Source organism: Aulostomus chinensis, chromosome 12 (assembly GCF_037954235.1).
Source record: "Aulostomus chinensis isolate RoL2024-O1b breed Wild chromosome 12, RoL_Achi_v1.0, whole genome shotgun sequence".
Lineage (NCBI taxonomy): Eukaryota > Metazoa > Chordata > Actinopteri > Syngnathiformes > Aulostomidae > Aulostomus > Aulostomus chinensis.
The window spans coordinates 24,896,227-24,914,314 of NC_141331.1; the positions used below are offsets into that span (position 1 = coordinate 24,896,227).

The 18,088-nt window shown below is 41.2% G+C and overlaps 1 protein-coding gene across 1 annotated transcript; it reads left to right on the top strand.

Moving 5' to 3' along the window:
* The first annotated feature begins 457 nt into the window (after positions 1-457).
* On the top strand, positions 458-18,088 carry stam2 (signal transducing adaptor molecule (SH3 domain and ITAM motif) 2). Its single transcript, XM_086220879.1, has 14 exons — positions 458-633; positions 3,245-3,329; positions 3,542-3,617; positions 4,999-5,094; positions 6,317-6,463; positions 8,882-8,948; positions 9,523-9,724; positions 10,205-10,299; positions 10,447-10,529; positions 10,744-10,831; positions 10,923-10,977; positions 11,567-11,714; positions 13,967-14,133; positions 15,608-18,088. The coding sequence occupies exons 1-14, from the start codon at positions 594-596 to the stop codon at positions 15,795-15,797; spliced, it is 1,539 nt and encodes a 512-aa protein (XP_086077005.1). The 5' UTR covers positions 458-593; the 3' UTR covers positions 15,798-18,088.

Sequence of the window (18,088 nt, forward strand, 5' to 3'; positions counted from 1 at the left end):
TGAAATAGTGTTATAGTTGTGATTTCTGCCTATAAACTGACTTTTTAAAAATACCATCTCAACTGCGTTTGCGGAGGCAGAAGAATGATTCTGTGGACCCATAACAGACAGGAGTCACTGAAACCTAACTGAACATACGGCCTGGAATCTCAACCGGCACCTTTGTCACCCCAAAGAGTCACGTAAGTTTCTGTAAAGTCATTGTATGATTTCGAGTCTAGCATATACAGTATATCTTTTCCCCTTTAGATGTCAGTATTTCACTGATTTTAATAGCGAGCACACAGAAACATTAAAATTAAGTGATAAATCCTATTGTGTGTTGTTGTTATGAATTTGTATTTTTTATTCCTTATAATTAAACTGATTCATCGTACTAAAATTATTGCAAGTATTTTGCCCGTTATCGATTGTTGTGTATTGCGCCCACATAAAATTGTTCAGGCATAATCATAGACAGCCAAGTTTTCAGTAGAGCAACCAGTGCGAATTTAATGGACCAGGAAGAGATATTTGTTTAGGTGCATTTTCAGTCTAGCATTAAGAGCCAGCACATTTTCTTTCCTCAAATAGTGTGTTTTTAAATCGTTAGCATGCCTTTATTTGCCCAAAATCCATTTGATCAAGATGTGGGTAAGTAAATAGCTGTTTGTTTGGCTAGCTCCCAGAAGGGCCAACAGTCACTTGTAGCTAATGTTAGCTTAGCACGACGAGTTAGTTCGTTTTATGCTTGTAAGTTTATTTAGCAGTAACACTTTCGGTACCAAAAAGTCGCTGCCACTTTTCTAGTCGCTAGCTTAGAAGGTGACTGACTGTCAACAACTTCCATTAAGTTTCTCGACCAGTTAAGCTGCTCGGAGGAACTAAATGCTAACGTGGAGTGTATTTAACTGAAACCACGGCTGGCTAGCGTCACCGCAAGATCACCTGATATCAAATACGTGTGTTTTGTCATGTAAATCAACTTTACGACTGGTGCAGAAACTCAATGTAATTTCTCATCTTCTAGATCTGTAATCAAAACGTAAGAAAACGATAACAAAATCTGAGCCAAATTAAAGGTGAGATTGGAGATATTTAACCCGTTTCCTTCTGACGTAAACCTGAACAGAAGGCTTTTACGACTTTACACAGTCAAGGGGTGATAGACAGCAAGGCTTAATGTACTTTGTTAATTTCGTAATCAATTTACTTGATTACTACGTACCAAGCCGTTTAAAATGGAAGCTCTGTACTTGACTAACCGTCACTTGTTTTATGTGTAAAAAAAAAGCTGCTGTATAAGAAAATATTTGAAGTATAGAAATTACAAGTAAATACACAGACACTTTGGCATTTTGTTACTTTCTTTAGACTGTCAGTCCTTATTTCAAATAGCATTTTATATTAAAAAAAACGATCATTATCATTTGATTTCCACAAATAAAATTATCAACTGCTCTAAAAAAGTACATGGTGAACTGTGAAGGTAGACGCAAGGAAACCCTGCTGGGCTTTAATGAGGTCTTCTATCTAACGATTAGACTGTTTACAACAAATAGTCTTGTAAAACAAAACGAAAATACAATGAGATTAAAACAAATTGAAACATAAATGGAATGAGAGTGAAAATAATAAAGACAAAAGATCATTAAAATAGATTGTATTATTTAGGAAATATACAGCTTTGCCACTGTGGCAATGTGCATTGGAGGTTTAGCAGCTGGATCTGAGTTTGGAGTTACGAAAGACTGAGTAATGTTGATGAATGATTAAGTTAAAAGCAAATTGTAATTAATAATAAGAAGAATACTTTATTAATCCCACACAGGGGAAATTTAGGCAGTTTCAGAAGCATTTACAGAGGGAAGAAGAAAGGATCATATAGAAAGAAAAATATATAATAAGAACTAAAATAAATAAATATAAACATTTAAGTTGGACAATTTACTGAAAAATATTTACATCAAGTATGAAAAATTGGGATGTGTTAATGCACCAATAATTGCACATAATTTTTGGCTCAAGTACAATTTTTTGATATGTTTTTACAATCTTCGCTTAAGATCATCTGTGACAATGAAGCTTCAGTATTACTGAAGTACAGATGTTTAGTACTTTGTCCACCTCAGTCCTCAGGTTATTAATAAGTCTCTTTTTCTCATATGTCATATTAAGCATTTATCAGTTTAAGCATCTTCACTGTGTTGACTTTACACTTCCAATGTCAGACATAATTGTAAGAAAAATACTGCCAATGTTAACATTTCAACAGACAATGAAGTAATTGATTTAGAAAAGATAACTTTTGTTTTTAAGAATTTGCAATGGTCTGGTCAAATTCATTTTAAAAAGGAAATTATGTATTTATTGAATTAGAAAATCATCTTTTGATATTTGGTGATGATAATGAATATATTAGCTTTTTGGTTGTACATAACTTTGGTCAAATAATTGAGTAACCACCCCAGTTCTAGTTTAGTCCCTTTATTATGGTGAGCCAGTTTTAGTATGAAGCGTTATCTAGGTCATTTGTGCTGCACACACGATTGCCCCCATAACCGTCACTGGATGTGCAGATGTTCATGCAAATTCCAGAAGTCTCCACTCACATCGGTCTCCTGTCCCTGCAACACCACAGCCCTTGTTCTGTGATCGCATGACAGTTACGCAGGATAATAGTGGGCTGTTCAGTGTTTGGTGAGTGAATAGTCAGGGCGATGAACGCCTCAGTAGGTGTTGCAATTAATTTCCTGTTGATGGATGGCAAAACCAGATTTGTGGTGTTGTTTCATCGGCAAAGCTGGGCCACTCTCTGCCAGTATCTGGAAAAAAAGGTTCATTACAGATGCTTTGACATCTTAGTGGAAAAGACAGGAGTGCTATCTCCACACAGCTGACGAGACCTATGTAAAGCCAGCACTTATTGTTTAGACTGCCACCTCTGGTCATCTGGGTGATTAACCACCACGGCTGAAACATTTTTATTGAGGAAAATCTGCACAGTCACAAATATAAAACAGCATGAATTCATCAACTTGGGTAAGTCACAGTACAAGTTTATGAAAACTAATCTTATTTGAAGGTTTGGTTTACCATTAACCGGTTCTAAGATGCGTTGGTCACTGGTTTGCATGTGTTTCTAAAACCACCCCCGGCCACCCGGATTGGCATGTGTGCCCCTAAATGTGTTTGAAGGGTGTGGGATATCAGTGTAGACACGGATTCACCCCAGCATATGTTCCCCTCTTTGGTGTATTTCCAGAGAAGGCAACCAATGAAAACAACACGACGGATGACTGGGGGCTTATTATGGACATCTGCGATAGGATTGGAACAACGCCCAACGGGTGAGCTGTGACAAGCCATTTTCCTACGAATAAAACGAGCTCATAAGCATTTGAGCTGCAGTGTGGTTTAAAGAGCCTCAGCATGATTGTTTCAGACTTGGAAAATGAAAACACTTTCAAGAGATGCACCGGGGACTCTTCAGTGCAAGCTGATGTTTTCAATGTTGTTGTTTTTTTTTCAAACTATATTTTTATATATCATTATTTTTCAGACCAAAGGACAGCCTGAGATCTGTTATGAAGAGAGTCAACCACAAAGTGCCCCACGTTGCCATGCAGGCCCTCAATGTGAGTTTGTTACTGTTAGTGCTACCAATTCTGTAACAACACACACGATTGGTCAAGCGCAGACTCAAGGATCAGATCTTCAGGGGGCTCAGCCCTTTCTAAGAATGTTATTTGCGTGTGATGCCTGGTGGAAGTGTTATGTCTGCTGAACACCCTGCTAGAACAACATAGTGATCTTGACTTCACTTTTAGTCCACTTTCATACCTGGCTCTTCGTGTTCTCGCTCTTCCTCTCTGTCCTCTCTCTCTCTCTCTCTCTCTCTCGCTCCATCCTCCTCTTGCCCCTTTTCTGGCGACAATCACAAAGAAATATTTTGTATGTGACAAGAAAATGACATGATCCAATGATCAAATACACAGATTGTTTATCCCATCAATAAATGTTAACAGGGGCTGAGGAGAATCTGCATTCAGTAGCTTTACCCGTAACAATAAACCTATTAGTAATAATCATTATGAGGAGTCCACTGCAGTGAATGTAGGTGTAACAAAATCTCTCTTGTCATTATAACTATGCGGTCTTGACGATTTGTCCACTTTCTCACCTTCTCCTCTCACTCTCTCTCTTTCTCTCTCTCTCTCTCTCTCTCTCTCTCACCCTCTATCAGCTTCACCCTGCTGTCTCTCTCCTCTCTAACGTCCTCTTTGTTTTTGTGCTGCTAACCAGAAGGCAAACATAATAACCAAATCGAATATTAATATAATAAAAGGTAGGAATTTGATGAGAATCCATGTTTTGTTTTGTTTTGTTTTTTATCAGCACCTGCATAATGATAATGCATCAGCAGCTTGTTAGTTTGGGAGAGTGCAATTCCAGCAGCTAGCTCAGAGATCAAACATTAACCAGTTATAAGCTTTAAGAACAGCTAGCAAACAACATTAGCTGATGTTTATTGAGAATCTATTATTCACACCGCAGAATTATAGAAAGACTTTCCAGGTAGTGTTTCCAAACCACTGCCACAGGGCAATGAAATGCCTATTTTAATGCATGTGCAAGATTTATGCTATTTACCTCATTCACCTTGTGTGAGATGGAATTTAGGGGCGCTTGAGAGTGTCCACTAACAGAACTTCACTGCAGTTGGGTTGGATCATGTGTTCTTTTGTCCAAAGCAGTGTGAGAATGTATCCAATCATGTCGTGGAGATGAGGAGTATGAGAGCTGAGTTGTCACGAGTAAATACTGTTACATGTTAATGGCATATTTGCTGTTTCAGACAGATGTCCTGGTGCTCCTGCAAATTGGCTCCCTGCGGTTGCACTGAGTAATAGATTTGTTTGAATGGTTCAACATTTCTTTGTTGAAACACACTGAATGTTGTTGTAGTCTATCATCCATCCACTGAATCATATTTTTACTTTTTTGTTTCTTTGGCAGTTGCTGGGTGCCTGTGTGTCAAACTGTGGCAAAATCTTTCACTTGGAAATCTGTTCAAGGGAGTTTGCTAGTGAAGTACGGAGTGTGCTGAGCAGGGTATGTATGTCTGATGTGGTGATGTGTGAAGAAGCTAAATAACATTTTCAAGAAATGCCTCCACACATGCATAGAGATGTTCTTCATCAGAAACACACATTCAAGCAGTGTCAGATGTACATAACACACGAATGTAGCAGCAGGACTTGCTCGCATGCTAGGTGGGATACTGAGTGTCAGTCAGACTCCAAAGTGTCCCCATTAACACGTCGCACCGAGGTCACATAAATGCCTACATCCACCAGCTTTCTCTCCGTAAAGTCTCAGCCTGCACGCCACTAATGTTTAGTCTCACTATGGGATACTCGCTCAGTCTGGAAGCTGGGACATTGTCATTTATTTATTTCAGATTACTTTTTTCCAGGTGTGCACATACAAGTCAAATATAAAATTACAGACAAGCAACAATTCACTTGTTCATGCTGTCTGTGTAAATTTAAAAAATGCAAGTGAATGAGTGAAATTTTAAAAAGTACAATAATAATACATTTTCAAAAATGCCCGACAGAGTCCTTAATACACGTGCAGGTCATTCCCAAATTTAAGTCCATGTTGCATAGAGGAATGTCTCCACAGTGTTTCCAGGGTTTCTTAAAAAGAACGCTTCCCAGACATTCTAGGCAGCACTGTTGTCATTCTTCTTTAGTGAAATAAAGCAAAGCTCTGGATTGTCTCTTCCTCTCCATTGTGACATCTCCTCATTGCAAGTTCCCAGTTGACATGTGACTTTGACATGACGTTAATTGTTGTGCAATGCGTTACTGCCAGAGAAACATGCCAGTAGAGATAATCAGTATCAGTTATATAGATATAGATATAGAGATGTAGCGATAGATAGATAGAGATATCTATCTATCTATGTGTATATGTATATGTGTATATGTATGTATGTATGTATGTATGCATGTGTGTATATATATATATATATATATATATGTATGTATATATATATATATATATATATATATATATATATATATATATATATATATATATATATATATATGTATGTGTGTATATATATATATATATATATATGTGTGTATATATATATATATATATATGTGTGTATATATATATATATATATATGTATATATATATATGTATATATATATATATATACACACACACATACATTCTCTGACTCTGACCCAGTGAAAAGCTGAAATACAGATTATTTCCAAAAGGACTCTGAGCACATGTCTGTCTCTGTCTTTGTAGGCCCACCCTAAGGTGTGTGACAAGCTAAAGGCTCTGATGGTGGAGTGGACAGAAGATTTCCAGAAGGATCCGCAACTGAGCCTGATCAGTGCCACCATCAAGTCTCTGAAAGAGGAGGGCATCAGTTTCCCCTCCGCATCCTCACAGGTATGTGCACCTTCGTTCAGATTTCTGATGTTTTTACTTTATCTTTTGTTACTTCTGGTTTGTTTAAACTGTCACCTGTTCGAACCGAGTGGCTGTTTGTTTTTGTCTAAAACCAGGATATGATTGTGGCTGACTAGAACTCATCTGTCTGTGTTTGTGTGGCTGCAGCTCACAGTGGAATTTCCTCCTCTTATTTCATATAAGAGTGCCTGTCTGAGGGTCAACATTTTTTGTGTGTTGTACTGGTCCTGCTTTTCCTCCACTCTTTGCTTAATGTGTCTGGGCCATGACTTGTTACATAACAGCCTGGCGTATATTAAGGACTGAAGTCAACGTTACTCTTATGCTCTTGCTCTTGTTAAACATCGTCCCGCTTCTCATGGCTGAGTTATTCAGGGCTCGATGTCGAGGAGCCCTGGGTGTTAACATTTCCCAAATCACATTTGAAGGCTGATTAGAAGAATTCATCTCTAAAGGTGTTTGTACACCTATAACTGGTTTGCTCTGGTCTGAATCATTTGACGAGTAGATGGACTCAGTGCGTTTCCTTTTAGATCACTGTGGTTTCACACAGGTAGAATGCTAAGTGTACCAAAATATGTTAAGTAAAGCAATATGAGAGCTGTCGCCTGTTCATTGGTCAGAAATTATGTGGGTTTTGTGGGCGGATCAAGAGCGGCTTGTTTTCTTCCCAGATAACTTGGATTATTCAAAGTGAACTTGCAGAATTGGCACTTCCTCATATGGTTGTCTTGCTGCCCAAAAGTCGAGTAGACAACTCTCTCCCAAGCCGCTCCAGCTAGCTCCTTGGTTCATGTTGCACAGCCAACAGCTAGTTGACAGCAGTCAGAATTGTTTACACGGTGAATCATCAGCCCACGCAGCAGGCTAAGGTGGCTGGTTTGATCCAAGAATAAATAATCCTGCATTTGAGTTGGGTTGTGTTTGGTTCAGGCTTATACCACAAATAAACTGCACCAGACTTGGTTTGTAACTGGACCAAGACTTCCTTGAATAGGAGGTCTGGGTCTGGTTGTTTTATTGACACACTCCTACAAACCGCACCAAGAGAGTAAAAGGACCAGAGTTTGATTCAAAAAGGTGGAATGAGATAGGTTTGGAAAGCCCTGAGACAATTGCCGAGAGAGAAATTTCCTGATGTCAGCAGGAGTCGATGGAGAGCCAACTTAAACACAGTAAATCTAAATAAGTATGTGAATCAGGATAAATAAGCTACAATAAGAAACATAAATATTCAGATTCCAGTGATGCTGATCAAGTTCTTTGTTTGTGGTTTACACACATGAGAATTTGCATTACTTAGCCTTAGTGTTTATTTAAACAACTTGATTTAATTTGCTGACTCATCACTCTGTGCTTGCTACATTCGGTTGTGTATAATGTGTGTGTTTGTGTGTGTGTGTGTGTGTGGGGGGGGGGGGGTCTGGGTCACCTACGTCAATGGAGAGCAGGCGGCACGCAGGGCAGCAGGTATGACATTTCATCCGTAGCTGACGAGCAGCAGGCAGTGGGACTCAAGCTGTGTTCATAGCATCTTAGCAAACAGGTGCTGTTTATGGTAACGTTTCTGAGGAGAATCGGAAACTGTAAAATATCAGGGAACATAGGAGGTGCGCAGCCTTTCAGTTATCGCTCAGGCAGAATTGAGAGCCATTTTCTGACAGCCTGTAGCTGTGATGATACTCTCTGTTTAGATTAAGCCGTACAACATGTAGACATACAACTAGCTGTGGATTAACCATTACCTTTGCTAGAGGGCACCAGAAATACAGCCGTGGCTAAAATGGTAATAATAAACTTTTGTATTGTCCAATGACTGGGTTAATACTCAAATCTGATGTTGGATGTCCTGATCTATGGAAACTTGATAAGAAGCCAGACTGCATGACTAGATTTATTTACCGTTGTCACGTCTTATCGATGGTTCTTCCTGTTTACTGGTAGAGAGAACAAATTCTTCATTGCAGTAAAAGATCCATATAGTAATACATTTTTCCATGTATGAATCAAACCCTCAGGTATGAGCACTGAGATGGAGTTGTGACTCGTGAAAAAACTTTTTGATGTATTAAACCACTTGACCAGAGCAATGTCTCATCACTTTTCAATGATGTGTGAAATACAGTTTGGTTGAGGACGACGCAGTGTTGCAGTAAATGAGCAAACTGGACCCCAGCAGTGTGTGAGGTGTTTGCGTGATCACATTTCTCTCCCTCTCTATCTGAAATGCTTCCTGTTTCAACATCCACTGTTGATAGCTGATGGTCACCTCTGATGAAAAATACTGAGACAGGAGGGTTTCATTCTGAATGCTGGATAGCTCCTAGTCCTTTATGCTGCACTCATTCCTGTTTGCATACACCCACAGACTCTTGAATTTTTCCGTATTGATCACAGGGATCCAGCTTAAAGGTCAGCACACCTGCTGTGAGCAAAGCATCGGATGACGACGACTTGGCTAAAGGTAAAGCAAACGCCATCATCCACTTCACTCGAACGTGTCAGTCATCATAATCTGCTCATCAACCTGAAGCTGCCCTCACACGATTTATAAATGTGCTCTGCCGTGAGGAAGGGCACAGAGCATAGCAGTGCTGAGGTTTGTGCCATCAAAGGCTGCAGAAGGTCTCTAAGCAACAAAGAAGGTTACATAAACCATTAAGAAGCATGGGTACTGTGTTTCTATTCACATCCCTGGAGGCTCCAGGAAGTTTCTCCTGCAGAGATGGTGAAATTTTGGAAGCTCTGAAACATAGCTGTTCTACCAGGTCTGTTGCTCTCAACCCAATCGTTCACTGCTAGCATGTGTCACGTCGGGTCAAGTACAGCCGTTGCCTCATCAGTTGTTTTTGAAAAGTTGCTGGCAGCCAAGGTCAAAGTTGAAGTTGTTTGAACTTTGAGCTCAGTGCGTAGTACAGATGCGGATTCCACCTGTGCATTGTACCGGCAGCCATGCTACAGGCTATGAGTAAGATTAAGGATATAATGGATGGAGGTGCTTACACTTAATTGCTGTTCCACCCCTCTTCCCCTCCTAGCCATCGAGCTGTCCTTGCAAGAGCAGAAGCAGCAAGCAGAGACACGGCCTTTGACTGGGAACTCTGACCCCCCGAACTACACTAATAGTGGCGGGGGTGGTGGGGAAGCGCGTAAGGTGCGTGCGCTGTACGACTTTGAGGCAGCTGAAGACAATGAGCTGACCTTCAAAACTGGAGAACTGATTCTGGTTTTGGATGACAGGTAAAACTTCAGAGCTTGTCTATTAACGACTTCCTCTAATTTGTCCTCACTATGTCCATTTCTGAGTTAACAGAAGTTGTTTCATCAGTTTTGTTTAAAAGAGTGGTTTTGTTGAAATAGTAGTTGTTTGTTCTTAGAGGCAAGAATTAAGCTGAATAAAATGGTAATATAAATTATTATTTGTTTGCATTGATTCCTGGATGTCCCGTTGTGTCATAAAACTTACCGGAATGTTCTCATGAGACATGCTGCTTATACCGCCGATATGTGCGCATCTAAATTACGAAGACGTAGTCTATTTTTTTGTCTGTTTTTAAAATGTCAAGTACTTGTCCTAACCAGAACAGTCACAGAAATCGGTATTGTGATTTATGTCGCTTTGGACAAAAGCGTCTGCCAAATGAAATTGTAGAATTATTATTTTTCATCAAACACCTTAATGTCTTGATTGCAGAATTTTTTGTTTGATTTTGCTTGTAGTGATCCAAACTGGTGGAAAGGAGAGAACCACAGAGGAGTGGGCCTTTTCCCCTCCAACTTTGTCACCACCAACCTGAATAATGAGCCCGAGACGGGTATGTCTGAGCATAAAACACCAGAAAACTCTTTGGCTTTTCTTTTTCTGTGTAATCCTTGGGGGAGGCATTAGAGTTCTGCATGTGCCTCAGTGTGTTTAAGCTAATGTGAGAATTGCTGATAAGGCTGAGGCTTTTCTTCCACAGTGGCTTATGCTGAGAAGTCATCCGTTCCTGAGGAGACAAGCGTTGAAACAAAAGCAGAGCCGGAGCCTGTCTTCATTGACGAGGTTATACTGACGAATCTGTTCAGTGTGTTGAACTAAATGATGTTCTTTCATTGCTACTCTATTTGGTGTTCCAGTCGATGATCATATCTGTTATTATCTTGAATCTCATTTTAAATTGATTCCAGTGTTTGCTCCCTGAACACTTCCTGTCCTCACTGCAAATACATTTACACATATAAAACACTTGAATTGAATTCCCATCCTCTCCCTGCAGGGGAAGATGGACAGAACATTGGCACTGCTACAGAATGCAGACCCTGCAGATCCAGCCCCAGACTCTCCAGAGCTGCTCCAGCTGGAGGGTATAAACTATAATGCTGGTGTAAAAGTAGCTGCCGTGCTAGTGACGTCTGTCTAACTCTGTTCCCATCTCCAACTGTGCCGGTTGAACAGGTGCATGTGAACAGATGAACCCCATGATTGACGAGAAGCTACAGGAGATTGACAGGTAACTTGATCAAGATATGAATGAGTCACTTCATCTGGTCCCACACCAGAGGACAATCTAGGGGATTTGGGGTCAAATTCATGTCTCTGGGAATTGGTGCTTCCATTTAAGGTCGGTTGAAAAAGATTATATGCCTGTAGTGTCAAATCTACAATAGCCAATGAAAGCCTGCCAACTGAGCGGTGACACAAACCCACTGTTATGTTCGCTGGCTGCTGTGTTGTAACTAACATGATTTCAGATGATCCAGCTTGTGCTGCAGACTGTTTACACCACACCATTTTGGTCCTCTCGGTCCATCCATTTTTAATGTAAAACATTGCACAGACAATTGCAAACAGTTGACAACAGTCCTCTTCCATTTGAGGCTTTTCTTTTTTCAGTTTTAGATCATCCTGAGTTCTTGGTGTCCCCACTCTGAAATGATGTTGTATGTACACCAAATGTGTGGCTCTGAATCATCTGATGTGTGTATTCATAAATATTCATAACTATTTAGGATTTTAAAATCCTAACGTGTAAATGTGCTCTTAAACACTCTTGGGGTTTGGGAAATCTTGGTTCATTTCATGTTCTTTCTCCTTTGCAGGAAACACTCTGAGTTGTCAGAGTTGAACGTGAAAGTTCTGGAAGCCCTGGAACTGTACAACAAGCTCATGAATGAGGCACCGTTCTACTCGGCCTACTCCAAGATGCAGACGCAGTACCCACCCACTAATTCAGCTGTAGCCATGCAGGTCAGAAAGATGTTCATTTGACCATCCATTTAATCTTGCTCTCAGCATTGTTAGCAAAAACAAGAAGTGTAGAGAAATATTCAGGATGCTTGAATCACTAGTAGAAGCATGTGCTTCAAAGGGCATTCAATAAACTGACCAGAAGAATCACTTAATCAATAATGAAGCAGATTGATCTAAAGGGAAGGGACGCTAGACAGAGCTGTAGGTGGGGACTTGAGTCTGAAACTTCTAGTTGAATCACACACTCATGACTTGTGACTCATGGCGTGTCATCAGCACTTATCAATAGATGAATGAATAATGTCTGAGCTGTGCTGTGGACGATGGTCAAAATGTAATCTTCTTTAGCTCCTGTTCTCTGTATCTGCGTGTTGCTGAGTTCCCGTCCTCTCGCTGTCACATCTCAGCAGACTCACATAAGTTTTAGCTACATTCCACACATCAAACTCACTCACTCACTCCGTGTCGTTGCTTTCCCTTCAGGCTTGTCAGTGGTTAGAAACTTCCATGATGGAAACTTTTGTTAAACCTCCTCCGTGAGGCTGTGTGAAGGTTGACCTTTGGGTCGCGTGTCGTCTCGTAAAAAACGCAACACTGACTTGACAGTTGACTTGGACTTGAGACCAGCAACTTCACACTTGACTTGGACTATTCGGATTTCACTAGTGTAATGAATGCGGTTCAGGGTAATAAGACTGCTGCTACAGGCAACTCTCAGCTAATTGCACACACAGTTGCTAATTTATTGGGTTCCCTGAGACTGAGGTAATATCGTATTACACAACAGTCCTGTAGTAAATCCTCTCTTCATGTGGTTTCTAATCTTCAGTATTGGGGAGAGCAGTTGCTTGATTTTTAATGGTCATTTTGGAGTTTATAATTTGTGGTTCTTGTGTTCTAAAAATTGAGTTCATCCGACTTATTTGAATTGGAGAATAAGTGATAGTGGTGTTTGTACGTAGCCTGTCTAAAATGAAATGGTGCTGTTGGTAAATAAAGATGGCTGCAGCACACATTGAATCCTGGTTGCTGGTGCACTGCAGTCATCCTTTCTTAGTCCTGCGAGGCGTGCTGAGTCAATAAAAGGCCGAGTCATGCATAATTGAAGTGTGGATTCATCCAAAACTTGATTGACAGCTCAGATGTAAAGGCTGGATATTTTCTGTGCTAAAGAGACGAGCTCTGTTTGCTTGACACATCCTGCTCATTTCTGTCGTCCTTGCTGCTCCTCTCAATGCTCTAGAACCTCCATCATCCAACAGTCCCTCTCCTCTTTCCTCCTCTTTGCTCCTCTCACTATCGTCTCCCTCCATTTTTCTTCTCTTTGACCTTTTTTGGATGATTGAACATCGGCAGTGAGGACACTCTGTCCATTCATTCCTTTGATCTCTGTATGTGTTTCTTGATTACATGGAGAAAACTGAAGGCCAATGGAAGTTGGATTTATTCAGAACACTTTCTCCTGTACGTATGTGTGTTCACAATAATTTATTCCCACAGTAAAGCAGTAGATCTGCTTATTTCAGTCTCATCAGTCTCATCCTGATAGGCTGAGACTCAGCCTTTTTTCAACACCCCCCCCCCCCCCCAGAGACTTGGAGCCCGGCCGGCTTTTCTTGGCACCGTCTGCTTTCTCTATAATGATTGATTTCACTGTCCCTCCCTGAAGATTTCAAAAAATGTCCCCTTCATTGGGCAGGTCCAAACCAGCAAGCTGCCCTGCTTTTTATTTGCCCTTCATCTTTTTATTTCTATTTTTTGCAGAGCACTGTAAATTCACAGCCAGGTTTTTCTTGCACCTGCAATGGTTGAGATCTCCATCTATGAGTGTGTGTGTGTGTGTGTGTGTGTGTGTGTGTGTGGTGGAGGGGGTCTTAATGTTTCACAGTTAGTTTGATGACACTGTCACAAAGGAAATATTCCGCTTGCTGTATAGTATTGAGGTTGTTGTAGTTGTTAGTGTTGACTTGAAGAGTATTATATTTTAAAAAATTGTCTAATCGTGCCCCTCGCATTCTTTTGGCCAAAATATTATAAATACCTCTGAACATGATGGTGCAGTCTAGTTCCCCACCATTGTAATCCTCATGCAGTTGAATGTCCAGATTTGTGGATTTATTTCAGATTTTTGGCTCAAATGGAGTTTAACTTTGAATCAGGGATGTTTGGTTTCGTTGTATATATCTTGGAGCCCCCACAGCATTTAGAGAAGTCTGAACTGTGATATCAATATTGCTTTGTCTGTTCAGGGCTACCTCGGCCCAGCCAGCACCCCCTACATGCCTCCAGTGATGCCCCAGGTTGGCCCCGTGCAGCCCTACTCTCTGCCCAGCGACCAACCCGGGCCACTGCATTCACTGCCCCCCAACGTCTCAGTCCCACCCAACAGCCAAGCGGTCCAGCCTCCCTATATGAGGTAGGAATAGACACAACACTGGAGACAAATGGGAAAGGCTGTCACTCCCAAGACAAATATAGCCAGTCATGTGACTGCTTGTGGCTCTGATGATTGTTTATGTTGTATCTATATACTGGAAGTGAGGGAGTAACACATGGTTCAAATGCATGCTAACAATAGCAAATATGACATTACAGGGTCTTTTTTAGTCCCATGAAGGCCAGTAGTCAGCTTTTGTAAATCTGCTACTGATACTGTTGTTTCTTCCATGTGTATAGGGACATTGCTATGCTCCCAGATGCTTTGAAACATGTCTTTTTTCCACAAATTTTGAAGAGAAATAAGTGTGAAAAAATATAATACATGCCCTATGATTTTTAAGGAGAAGAAATTACTACTTTCAGTAAAGCTCTCAACACACCATAGTGTCAATAATATCTCTCCAAAATCAAGAGATGTGTCTCTGGCACTGATTGGATCAACAGCTGCGGAGACAATCAGGGCCAGAGTTGATGTGTGTGTTGGTGCTGTCTTGAGGAAGTGCTGTGCTGAGTTTGAAGTCCCTGGTCTAAGTGGGTCCAGGGTCAAGATGGGAGAGCTTTCAAGATGACACAATGAGATGAAAGACAAGATTCTGGACAGCTTTGATGCCATCTTTGTGTATGGATCAAAGCAGTCTGACATCAAACTGACGAAGATGACGGACAGAATGACTGGGAGTGTAGTCGGAGCTCTAGGACACACATACATGGGTCTTTGTAAAAAACTGGGCTGTCCCCCTTTGTTGTGTTCCACTCCCATCTTGTCCACATTGGCATGTATTCAGGAAAAAACCAACCTCTGCTCTGCTCTGGACAGGCCTGAAATCATCCTCGTGTGGGCAAACATTGAACAAAGAAGGTCTTTGCATCTCATTGATCTGACCCCACAGATGGAGCCTGTCATGGATTTACTGTGTCGCAGGGCTAAAACACCTGCGGTTTCCCTGCCCACGTGCAAACACAAAGAAACATGTGGACAAGGCCAGATGTTGTCAGGGAGGTTTTGTACTTTCATGCAACCCGTGGCCCCTCAAACAACTGGCCCTGCTCTGCTATGAATGATACTGCAAGCTGTGCTATTTTTTTTTAGAGTGTAGGTTAATGTTGCATGCAAAAAACAAAAAAGAACCACCTCACTGTTCAAAGGGTTCCTCACTTGTGGTCCTGAAGTGTCTTCAACAGTAGAAGAAAGCTCCTGCACACCATCTGGCTCGATTGCTCCCAGGTTTATTTACGCTGAGGTCTGTCCCACCCTCATCAGGTGTATTTTTGAAAAGGGTCCTGAGGTATCGAAATGGCTTTCTTTTGGCCACACTTTGACATACAGAAGTAGATTTGTCTCTTGTCCAGAACACTTGTGACTGCTGTGTACGCTCACATGTCATTTTTACATGTTGTGATTCAGCTTAGATAAGTGCTGTTCATGCTAAGAGTCTTTCCTCTCCTCACAGCAGTGGCATCAACACTCAGTACATGAACCAAGCTGCTGGAGTGCCTTACCCAGCCCAGGTGGGCGTGGCCATGGACATGTCAACCTATCACAACTCTAGTGTGACTCCTGTGTCCTATCCTGTGGCAGCCCCCTCTCACCAGGCTCCTCAGCAGCAGCAGGCGGCATATTATCAGCAGCCTCTCCTGTAACATCCAGACTGTCAGCCCACCCAAGATGAACATTTACTTCAGATATTTCACTTTATATCAGTGTGTTCCTTTAGCTTATACTGTGTGTCTGTGTGTGTGTGTGTGTGTGTGTGTGATTGTTCTTTTGTCGTGCCTGACAAGTTGAATTGAACACACCCTGAGCAAGTTGAAATACCTGAGGTATGTGTGTGTAACGTAGGTGTGTTCTGCATCAGTCAGGACTGTGTCCGTGCGCATGTCCTCAGCTACTGCACGAGGCTCAGCATAGCATCACATGCTCTCCTCTATCCAGTGGGATTGGCCTTCAACAACACCACAGGTCAACACACAGACGAAATGTTAGGTTTGCCCACCCCTGCTGAACCAAGTAAGGAGCAGTTTCCACCCGATTCTGACGAGATGAGCATTTTACAATCCATCCATCACCTCCGAACGGCTGATATTTCTGATTGAGTCGTCTTCTCTCCTGTCCACATTAGGTAGAGGAGGGTGAGGTCACACTAAGTTGGATACGCTTTGGTGGATACATTTGCTTTTTTATGTCAGTTTTGGCCTTTTATCCTCACCACCCTGTCTAGCCAGAGCAGCATCAGTGCGGTGGATGTATTTCGCCACAGCACCGATGTGCCCCAGAAGCATTTGGCAGCACGACACGGAGTCAGTGTCGTTACCTGCATACGCTGTAATAAAAACAACCTAGCTTGAGTCCCAGTCAGAACAATCAAGTATACGAACTTTGTGCAGCTGTATTGCTTCACATTAAAGGAACGTGCCTGCTTTTCAGGAAGTAGGCCATCCTCCCCAGAGCCAGACAAGAAGATGGATTCCCTTCTCTCTCCTGTGTGTGTGCATGAGGGAGCTGAGAGACACAATCAGCAGCTGCTCACCAGTTCTACTGCACACACACAGACGAGAAGGATATCAGTGTTCTCCGCGTTCTGAGGAGGATGGATAGAACCGTATTTCCGAAAAAAGTTTGGGTTCCCTTTTAAAGCGCGTAGGCTAATTCATGAGACAAGTGATATAACACACAGGTAGATCTGGTAAATATCTAAGCCCTTCAAAGTGAATGGACTTATTGTTGTAGAGGGAAAAGGACAAACGCAGCCAGCTCGTGTGGAGCGCTGCCCAAATGACATACGCATCCACGTCCTCCTCCTCTTGTATGTTTTAGTTTTCAATTGCCAGCATGTTTTAAAGTCTGTCGGCGACTCGTTCTGAGGCTCGGGTCGAGCTTGACAATGCCTTCATCTTCCAGTGCAGTTCAATGTAATCCAGAGCTGATCTTGCATTTCTGCAAAGCTAGCACTTGTCCAAACTGTGGGCGCAAAATGTGTCGTTATGGAGAGCACAGGAGCTGCGCTTTTCTTCCTCACCAGCATCTTTTACTTCAGCTGATCTGTGAACAGAAGTACAAGTCTATTTTCAGATATCAGATGTGTGCATATTCACTTTCCCATCAACTCACTGCCTTGTCGTGCATTCTGTTGTTGCTTCTGAGATATTTAAGATGTTTTCTTTGTATTTCCTTGTATTGGAGTCATTATTGTCCCTACCACATTTTTGATGAAATTGAGAATCTGTGTGTTAATTAATCCGATGACGTACTGCATCTGTTGAGGATTAGTAACATCATCATCATCATCATCTTCATCATCATCACTACCTTCCCGCATCTCCTCTTCCTCTTCGGGGGCTTCTTCCATTGAGTGGAACCGTGTAGGATTCCATGTTTTATGCAAATGCACCGCACGGGACGCTTCCTGTCTCCGTGCTTAGATTTTCAACATCACCTTTATTTTTTATATATATATATATATATATATATATATATATATATGAATGTTATGTGTATAATTTTCATTGTTTGGAGAATTATTATTCTTCACTTTTACTGTCTTGACAAAGAGAACAAACTTCACAAGGTTGATAAATCAGAATTAAGTACAAGCGCAGAGAAGTCTTTTAGCAGTTGCTTGGTTGTAACTTTCTATAAAACTTAAATCTCGTTTCATTGCTTCAAAGGCATTGTATATTACATGTAAAAATATGGTTTTGTCAGTGACATTGCACCTTAGCTTTGTAAACATTTATTTACCACTGGATGCCTTGTTTCTCTGTAGAAATGAAAGAATGACAGACATTCTCGGAGATTGACTTCTTGTTCCGAATCTGCTGGTTATGTATAAATCTGTATATTTAAAATATTCCAGGAGAAGGTCCTTTATCCAGAATTTTAAGACTGCTTTTGTAACGGAGCAAATGTTCTTTGAAATAAAAAAAAAAAATGA

Excerpts from the sequence above, each read along its gene's own strand:
- stam2 (XM_086220879.1), top strand. The coding sequence starts at position 594 with ATGCCTTTATTTGCCCAAAATCCATTTGATCAAGATGTGG. Across the intron at positions 6,464-8,881 it reads TCCCCTCCGCATCCTCACAG|GGATCCAGCTTAAAGGTCAG; the intron begins GTATGTGCACCT and ends TATTGATCACAG. Across the intron at positions 10,530-10,743 it reads AGCCTGTCTTCATTGACGAG|GGGAAGATGGACAGAACATT; the intron begins GTTATACTGACG and ends CTCTCCCTGCAG.